At 45.1% G+C, this 10,377-nt stretch overlaps 1 protein-coding gene across 1 annotated transcript; it reads right to left on the reverse strand.

The window, feature by feature from the left end:
- Positions 1-2,182: 2,182 nt before the first annotated feature.
- Positions 2,183-4,279, reverse strand: LOC131892638 (uncharacterized). Its single transcript, XM_059242462.1, has 2 exons — positions 3,348-4,279; positions 2,183-3,155 (listed from the first exon to the last, which is right to left on the reverse strand). Exons 1-2 carry the CDS (start codon positions 4,277-4,279, stop codon positions 2,183-2,185), a joined length of 1,905 nt encoding a protein of 634 aa, XP_059098445.1.
- Positions 4,280-10,377: the final 6,098 nt, after the last annotated feature.

Here is a 10,377-nt window from a genome sequence, read left to right on the forward strand (position 1 = left end):
CAAACAAAAAGAATTATCCGCTCAAGAAGACGCGGCAGAATTAATGCAAAAGCAAACGGCTCTTTATGATCCACAATCAAGGCAATGGTTTTGTGAACTTTTGTGGAAAAAGACAGGTCCTTGCACGTGTCAATTGAGCGATAACTATGCCAGAGCAGTAGCTCTTATGAAAAAGGTTGAGACCACCGTCAAACAAGAACATCACTCCCTTGTCAACAATGCCTATAGGGAAATCCACGAACGAGGCTGGTCTAAAGTTGTTCCTTCTGTGGTCTGAAGTTGTTCCTTCTGAACTGGAAAATAGAACTGATCATCCTACTTACATTCTAATTCTCGCCCAGTCATTAAACTGGACAGAAAGTCAACAAAATGTCGAATTATAATCAATGCTTCACAACCATGTCCAGAAACTAAGCTCACGCTAAACAAAATGCTTATGCAAGACCCCAACTTATTACCACAAATAATGCAAGTCCTTTTGGCATTTCGCAAATACAAGTATGTTTTTACCGTTGACATATCAAAAATGTTCTTTTCCACAAAACTTAAACTTGAATCAGACATGGATATGCTACGATATGTTTGGAACGACTTTCAATGGGGAAAACCCAAAGTGTATCGCTTTACAGTTTTACCCTTCGGATTAATCTCCAGAAGGCGAGAAACAGCCAAAACTAAAAAAAAGCTTGTACCCAGAGGCTGCAAAGATCATATTGAACCATCTCTACATGGACGACATCGCCACAGGAACTCAGACGATTAAAACATCTGCGACTTTGGCAAATAATATTTTAACAACCATGGAGCATGCCGGATGTCAAGGACACAAAATGGCCACAAATGATCCAAACGTCCTCAAGAACATTATGTCTACAAAAAGAGATAACAATAGCATCATTTCGATCCTGGGTTTAAAGTTAAATTTAAACTTGGACTCATTTCCCTTCGATCTTGATCAAAAGTTCCAACAATTCGACGAAAATGCTCCAATCATTACCAGACGCCAAATTGTCTCCCTATCCAGTCAAGTATTCGACACCCAAGGCTACGTGGCTCCGTATGTCATGGAATACAAACAATGTCTTCCATTACTGTGGCACAACAAAACCGGATGGGATGAAAATCTCAGAACGAAAATGACACGCAATAACTCATCACCAACAATAGACCCAATTGCTCAAAAGGCAGTTTCATTTTTCTGTACCTGGATACGTCAAATCCCTCTACTAAAAGGGTTCAGCTTTCCCCGATATGTTGGAGGGGAAATCGTCCTTTCAGCCGTTTTTGGAGACGCAAGCACTGTAGAAATGGGCGTAGCGGCGTATACAGTGTGCAAAGACGAAGCAAATAACCTTGTAAGCCACTTAACATTCGCTAAAAGCACATTAATGCCCAAATCTCTAAGGAACAAAGCCTCCCTAAAAGATACTTTAACCATTTCCCGTGCCGAACTTGCTGCTCGTAAAATGGCCTTGACTATTGGTGGTCACTATGTTGCCAACGCTTTAGAACTCCAATCATCCCAAATTGTTCTTTTTACGGACTCGCTGCTGAACTTACAAAGAACTCAAAGGTGTAAAGGTTTTTGTAAACCATGGGAAGAGCGACGAATCGTCTTTATTCTTGATAAACTCTTCAACTCCACCATCCTATTTTGCCCCGGAGTTCACAATCTAGCAGATCTGACAAGCCGGGGATGTAATCTCCTAACATTGATTGAGAAAAAACAATTTTGGCTTCAAGGACCTAAATTTCTTTGTCAACCTCAGCCTCAATAGCCAAGTCAGCCAATTGCTCCAGTCGATATCACCAAGTAACAAATAATTTTGACAATGTTGAACGCGAAGTACGAAACTTTCATGCCCAACTCACAGGCAAGCACCAAGAACATATTGAATACAACATTCATTCTTTTCACGTACACATGGCTACGCTTATCACTCCCAGTGACAAAATTGATAGGCTCATAGAAAGAATTGAAAAATGGCATACTTTGGCACTCTAAATAAAGTCAGAATACGGTTACTTATGTCGTGTAATTCAGTCGTCCTGATTCCGATCCAAATCCAAAAACCAAGCACAGCTGCTTTCCAGGGAAAAGCTGGACGGGAATTTCAAACCGCCTTTAAGGACAAAACAGTCTAACGATGGTGACGCTACAGTGCTCCCCCCAGTGAACAAGTCAGTCGTACACTGAGGAGGGAACGATGCCGTAAGTTACAAAATGATTAAAACGAGCTGGTCTTCGCACATTGCGGCCCGAGCGGGGCACGACTGGGGCGGGAGCGCCCAGAGGTGGGAAAATATCTGGAGCGTGAATTTGAGGTTGATCTTGAGGCTTCTGACGAACAGGAACCCCTTGAGCTTCTCCACGAGTGTCCCCCACCGCGCAATCACGGGGGCGAGGGAGACGAGGGCGCCCACGGGGGCGTGGCAGCGCCACGTCGGCTGGAGACACGCCATAGGCAACTTTGAGCCGATCCACTGTGACCGTACTGGGGCGGCCACCCAAGTCCAAGACAAAATGCTTGGGGTGGCGCTCAAGCACCCGGAACGGGCCATCATATGGACGTTGGAGGGGGCCACGATGGGCGTCGTGCCGAACGTAAACGTACTCGGCCGCGGCGAGATCGGTGGGCACGTGGACTGGAGGCTCTCCATGGAACAAAACAGGGGGTGGCACGACGAAATGGAGTTTGTCCCGGAGGTTGGAGATAAGGGGCAACTCAGATGCTGAGAGCACCTCCCGCGGCGACGGGGCCAGGCATTCGCCAGGGAGACAAAGGGGAGCGCCATAGACCATCTCCGCAGCGCTAAGGCCGCCGCCTTCACGCCAAGCCGCACGCAGGCCAAGCAGAACCAGAGGGAGGGCGTTCATCCAAGCAGGATCATCCCCCAATCCTGCCTTGAGCGAGGCCTTGAGTGAGCTGCGCCAGCACTCAACAAGGCCGTTACACTGTGGATGATATGCCGTAGTGCGTCGCAACTCCATGCCCAGCAAGGAGCCCAGCTCAGCCCAGAGCTGGCTCATGAACTGAGCGCCACGATCGGATGTGACGTCGTCGGGAACACCGAAGCGGGAAATCCATCCCCGGACAAGGGCGCGGGCGCAGGCGGCGGCAGTGACGTTGGCGAGCGGGATAGCGTCGGCCCACCTTGTGGCGCGGTCAACCGCTGTGAAGAGGTACAAGTAGCCCTCGGAGACGGGTAGGGGGCCAACCAGGTCAACGTGGATTGAACCGAAACGGCGATCTGGAGGAGGACGGCGAGTGAGAGGGGCACGGGTGTGTGTCGCAACCTTAGATCATTGGCAAGGGATGCAGGACTGGCACCACCTCCGAACAAACCTGAGCGCCACTTCGCGGGCGCACGGTTTGGGGCCACAGTGGCTGAGGGAGTGGACAACGGAGAATGCCAAGAACCGGAACTCCTCATGCACAAGTGGGCGTGGGCGTGGCCCAGAGAAATCACAGAGGACGCGAGCGCCACCTATCTCCAACATATCAAGGGAGAGGCTGGGAAAAGCCTCCCTGGCGTCGGCCAATTGCGGCTGGGCGGCAGAGAGAGCGGCGTAGTCGACCTCAGGCGCCAGAACCGCGGAGACTGCGCCACAATCCGGATATGGGCGGGAGAGGCTGTCCGCCACAACGTTGTCAACGCCAGAGACATGACGGATGTCAGAGGTAAACTCGGCGATGAACTCAAGGTGGCGGGTTTGGCGCGGGGAGCGCTCGGCGCCACTGGTGAGGGCTGTACAGAGCGGCCGATGATCTGTATAGACCGTGAAAGGGCGGCCTTCGATGTAATGGCGAAAGTGTTTGATCGAGGAGAAAACGGCCAAGAGCTCCCGATCAAATGCCAAATATTTTTGTTCCGCGGCAGTCAACCCTTTGGAGAAGAATACAAGGGGACGCCACTGTCTGTCTGTTCCCCTCTGAGCCAGCTCAGCTCCCATGGCGTCCGCAGAGGCGTCAACCGAGACTGCGGTCTCGGCACCTGAGACCGGGTGGTGGAGCATGACGGCCAAGGCAAGGGCATCCCTGGCGAGATTGAAGGCGTTGACGAAGGCCTCAGAGGGCTCAAACTCATAGTCCTTCTTTGGGCCGGTGGTTGCCTTGATGAGGGGGCCAAGGTGTTGGGCAATGTTGGGGAGGAACCTCCTGTAGAAGTTCAGGGTACCCAGCCACCTTTGCACAGCCCTTTTTGAGCGAGGTAATGGCGCGTCCCGGATTGCAGCCACCTTTTCGTCAAGTGGGCGTACCCCGGCGGCCGACAACATGTGGCCGAGGTACTGGACCTCAGACCTGCCAAGCTTACATTTCTTTCTGTTGATTATCACGCCAGTAGCCCAAGCACCTCACACAAATCCCGTTCATGTTGCTCTGAAGTGTCAGAGGCCACTAGAACATCATCCAGGTAGACAAAACAGTAAGGCAACCCACCCAGGATCTGGTCCATAGTGCGTTGGAAAGACTGGGCGGCGTTGCTCAGCCCAAAGGGCATCCTGAGGAATTCAAAGAGTCCAAACGGGGTGATGATGGCGGTTTTGCAGACGTCTTTGGCCGCCATAGGTATCTGGTGGAAACCCATTGACCAGGTCAATGACGCTGAAAACGACCTTGCCGTGGAGATTTGCCGTGAAATCTTGGATGTTTGGAATTGGGTAGCGGTCGGGCTGGGTAGCCAGGTTAAGTGCTCGATAGTCCCCGCAGGGGCGCCAGGAACCGTCAGTTTTCTTAACCACATGGAGTGGGGATGACCAAGGGGAGGAGGAGCGGCGAATGATGCCCTTGGCCAACATCTTGTCAAACTCTTCCTTGGCAATGCGGAGCTTCTCGGGGTCTAACCGTCGGGCTTGGGCGTGCACAGGGGGCCCGTGGGTTGGTACGGTTGGTACGTAGTGCTCAACTCCATGTGCGCTGGTTTTTGGGAAAAGCTGGGCGGGAATTTCAAACCGCCTTTAAGGACAAAACAGTCTAACGATGGTGACGCTACAATACCATTATAAACATTCTCACTCGAATCCGTCGTTTATCACGCAAAATCAAAACCCACAAATCCATCCGATTCAGACATGATGTCAATAAATTGTTGCTTCCATTAAAAGACACGGAATGGTCCGAAAGCCATCTCATTACTATCCAACGAGCACAGGAACTTTCTTTCTCCAAAGAAATCGAAATCCTAAAAATTGGACCTCTCTCAAACGCTAATAAACTCCAAAAGGCATCACTTTTGAGATCATTCAACATTTTTGGGGACACAAAATCCAGAGTTATTCGATTAAAAACTAGAATTCACCTTGCTGAAACCTTCTCTGAGAGGTTCCGATAACCCATTATTATTCCCAAAGGCGAAATTGCAAAAAAATTAATATTCCATGTTCACCAACAACGATGTCACCTTAACCAAAAACAAACTCAGTTCGAGTTGCGACGACAATTCTGGATTTTGGGAGGCTATAATTACATTAAACAGACAGTTCCCTCATGCAAAACTCCCAGATGCCGTTATATAATGTTTGAAAATCCAAGAATGTCGCTTCTTCCACCCTTACGGTTAGATCATCCTGTTTGCTTCACAAACGTAGGAGTCGATTATGTTGGCCCTCTTTTGTGTAGACACGATTGTGATGAAGAAGCTCGAACCATCGTGGACACGGATTATCGCTTTAAAGATCTCTCCTCAAAAATGAAACCAATCAAAGTAATTGAGCTTTCCCAACAATGTCATCAAGGGTATGGAAAAACAACAAAGGTGTGGATTGCTCTCTTCACTTGTTTCCATTCTAGAGCCATTCATTTGGAAGTAGTAGAAAATTGCTCTACCTCTGAATTTCTCAATGCTTTCCGTCGCTTTATCGGCCAGAGGAAGACCAAACACGTTTTACTCTGATAGAGCTGGACAATTCGTGGCAGCAGACAAAAACCTAAAGCAACTTTTAGTAGACACTAATCTAATGTCAATCTGTCCGTCATTCGCAGCAACAATTTGGGAGGGAATACACCTATTCATTGGGAATTTAGCATTCCGTTTGCTCCATGGACACAAGGAGTAACTGAAAGGATGTGCGGATTGTTTAAACGCCAACTACGGATTGCTCTTCAAAACGAATCTGTCACAATTCTGTCACAATTCAAAACAAGAACTTTAAGAACATTGATCATCGAGATTCACAGTATACTCAATGACCGCCCATTGGCTGCAATAACCGCCGATGCCGATTCCATTCTCCCAATAACTCCAAACATGCTTGTTCATGGACGAAATTTAAGCCACTTGCTTACAACAGGGCCAAAATGATTGCCCCTTCAAAATGATTGCTTTCCAAGACATGTGGCTGAAAAGGAAACAAGTTCTAAATTCGTTTTGGTCTCGCTGGACCAAAGATTAATTAGAACAACTCAGTGTTTCACCTAAATGGACAAAATCAAACAAAAATAATTTGAACGTCGGCGATGTTGTTCTTTTGGAAAACGAAACTTTGACGAAAAACGTGTGGCAACTTGCACGTATCAAACAACTTCACCGTAACAAAGATGATCTTGCGACAAACGTCTTGGTTCAAATGCCTCAAGGGCATGACTAGTTATAAAAGGGGGCTTTGGGAGCACTTCAACCTGGAAATGGTTCATTTTCAATTTTTAATTTCAACCATCCCCAGGTTCAAATTCAATTCTTGAGAACGTCTAAAAATCTTCTTTTTTCACAAAAGATATTTCACACGGCATGTTAAAATACATGATTATATATACAAGTCTCATAGAATGAGCTTATTTGTTTCTAATATAACTCTATAAAACACTTGAATACTGTTGGATAAGTATCGTGTCAACCCTAGCGCGCGCGTTGAGTTTGTTGTTGTTTTCTTACCGATCGCCTTCACCCTTTTCCACTTTGTCACGCATGACAAAGACAACTCATCTATACTACTTTTAAAGGCAAAAACATTCAAAATGCAGGAACTTTAATGATCGGAAGGAAGTTCTGTACCTTACAACATAGAATTTTCTTCATTTAGTTCTTCCAACGTAAGACGAGTAATTTGTCCATCTTGTAGCGGCACAGAAATTTGAGTAAACGGCCTGTGAAACTTCTTCATGGTGGTCGAATTTGTCCATCCCGTCATCAAGAAGGTCGAAAAGACGTCGCAGTTAAGTTGTGTGGCGTTGTATGCCACTTCAAGCTCCGCCAGTCGAGAAAATCTGTAGAAAAGGTTGTTGATGTTGACTCCTCGCCCGTGTAAAATTGAGTTGTCAATCGTCATGGGGGAGGGTTCTTCTCCCAGCACGTCTCCGGCAGATCGGAGTTTCAACCGGAAAACAGAATTGGCGCTCTTTTCCAGTTGGATGATGTTCATCTCGCCGTTGATTTTGTTCAAGGGCACCCCCGTGTGCCAGTACGCAGATCTTTTGAAGACAATCTTCGAACCCGTGAGGAACGGTGAGAGTTCCTCCAACTGGCGGCGGTCATCCGAAGCGGCCGGGACAATGTATCGATCTTCGTCCATCTCGTATTTGCATTGGATCTTGAAAATCGGATGTCCTTTTCAGCCGTGTATGATTATGTCGTTTCCGAAAATCTTGCCCATTTTCTTAATGACCATGAATTTGAGTTTTGTTTCAGTTGTCCCTTCTAGACCCATGAACAGACCAAGTGGGCCTTCCATAAGCTGCTCATACCTGATGCCTGTGTCCGAGGAAAAGTTCCTTTGGTAAATGTTGGAAATCAGGATCTCAATCGCATCCTTGGGCGAATTCATTTTCGATATCGAAAGAGTTGAAAAATATGTACAGCTTCAGATCAGCTTTTTTCACCGTGTGCGATTTCCCAGAAAAAATTAGAATACCAAAATTTGCTTTTTTGAAAAAATAATCGGCCTAATCGTACTTCAGTTTTACATGCGCTTAGACTTAGCCTCAGACTTGGACTTTTCCTTATTAACCTCTCAAACTTCACTGGTGGGAGTTTAATAAAAGATCATTCCGATATTTGTTCGTGTGTTCTGTTTTGTCTTATTCCGCGAGTTGCAGGAAGGAATCTAAGGAATTCATGGCCCTGTCACTTCTTCCGCCATCGTTATTGAAGTCCGGATCTTCCGCCGCCAGGGCGGAACAAAGTGCATATAATAAGTTAAATGCAGAATTTTTTACAGGGGTCCCCCTCTGTTCACCCTTGACGCGATGCGCCAAGTGAGAAATGGAGAAAACTTGAGAATCTGGAAACATCTATCTCATCCTTTGCTAATTGGCAAATATCTAGAGCTGGAAGTACTTATCCGGCTCGAAGGACCATGTCTTAGCCTAGCTAAAGGATGTCAAGGTATTTCAGGGCTTACGTAAGTTGAAAAAATGTTGTGAAGTTACTTACACAGTAAATGTTGTCGAGTTGACCTCACGCGACCAATCGCCAATCGGATAAGGAAATTGTATTTAAAATTGTCAGCTTACAAGTGTTACCTTGGTTGGGAGCGTCCACCGGTTTTTCGCTCCTAGTTGTTCCTTTCTTCGCATCCGGTTGCAGGGTTGCGACAACAGTGACAATCGAACCTCTAAATTTTTGGAAGGTTGATTTCTATATACATTGAGTGCTGACCATGATAGATTATGTGATGAATCTTTAGCTAACTGAGTCCCTAATTTTGCCATAATACTCATAGGTGGTTCAGCATATGGTATCATCCAAACACATTTTGTTATGGCAACTATGACGTTTTTTGCCGGAATCTACCCTTTTTTTAAGGAGGATTCCGGCGTTTTTTGCCGGAATCTACCCCTTTTTTTAAGGAGGATTTCGGCGTTTTTTGCCGGTATCTACCCTTTTTTAAGGAGGATTCCGGCGTTTTTTGCCGGAATCTACCCCTTTTTTTAAGGAGGATTTCGGCGTTTTTTGCCGGTATCTACCCTTTTTTAAGGAGGATTCCGGCGTTTTTTGCCGGAATCTACCCTTTGTAAAAATGATGATTTTCGTTTGCTTAATAATGATGGCGATCAAAATTGTTTTTGTCATGGAACTGGGTTTTATGGGACTGATTGCAATATTCCATGTCCTCCGTCTTATCCTACAGCATGTATTCAAATTTAAACAAAATATGAGAAAAATGTATTACAATAATATTTAATAAATTTTGATTAACTTGATTGCTCGCTGCGCTTGCGCTGGGCTTACCTCTTTTGTCGTATCCCTAAACCAAATTTTCTTTTTGCAAGTATAACACCACCCACCAATCCTGCTTTTGCTCGATCTTTCAAAGTGCTCGTTGAGTTTTTCACATTATTAAATGCTTCATTCCGAAGTTTTATTTTTCAAAAATATGACGATCTTTGGTATCTTTGAAAATTGAATCAGCCATATCATGAAATTGAGCTGCTCTGTCTAATTCATTACTTGGAATGTCTCCTTTGAGTAATCTTTCTTTAACTTTTACACCAGGTCCAGTAAATTTATGACCTGGTATGTGCAATTCTGGTAACATTTTTGAGTTTAATAAATCATTTACTACCCCATGACCTATTTTTTTACCAGTCTGTGCTGTATTTGCTGCAACAAACTGCGATTGTTTGCTGTTGCATACTGTATACCATAGATTTCTAGACACTGGATGTCGGACGACCGACCACTCGGTTGGCAAAACAGTACAATAAACCGGTTTGTGATTAATTCCCAGGAGACCATCCATTGTACTGTTTTACCAGCCGAGTGGTCGGTCGTCCAACATCCAGTGTCTAGAAATCTATGTCTACACATACCTTTTAAACTGTATTGATTTCCTTCACCACCTTTGGGACGATTTTGCTCATGTAATTGAACATTTGTTGATAAAATTTTCTTTCTACACCTTAGGCAGTATGTAGATCTATAAGGAAGGTTTGACATATTTTTAAATAACCATTGAGCATTTACGTTTTTTGTGTTTTCAGAAGTTTCTTATAACATATATCATATGGGGTAATGTCTTAAGTCCTACATTGAATGTAATAGCAAGTTTACAATCCACAAAGACTGCTCAGGGACTCTAAAGAGAGGAAACGACACGGCTTTCCCCTGACCGCCAACTTAGGCCATTGCGTTGAATCAAGACAGTCACTCTAGTATTAACAAAACAAGATTATCCATGCAACATCGTGCATTTAAGTGCATTTAATTACATAATGATCTCCTTGATATACAACTCCGTCCATTTGTCAAATATTTCTGAATTAATTTTGAAAGTCAGAAGAATATATGAAATGCTCATGAACATCAAACTAATCAAAAACAATCAAATTGCCTTTCAAATCAGTGAAATATTGCGTAAAACTGGCTGAAAAACACGCATAGATAGAAAATCAACAAGAATCATTTTACTAATTGATGAGGAACTTACACTGACAAAAA

The sequence above is a fragment of the Tigriopus californicus genome, chromosome 2 (assembly GCF_007210705.1).
Source record: "Tigriopus californicus strain San Diego chromosome 2, Tcal_SD_v2.1, whole genome shotgun sequence".
NCBI classification, from domain to species: Eukaryota; Metazoa; Arthropoda; class Copepoda; order Harpacticoida; family Harpacticidae; genus Tigriopus; species Tigriopus californicus.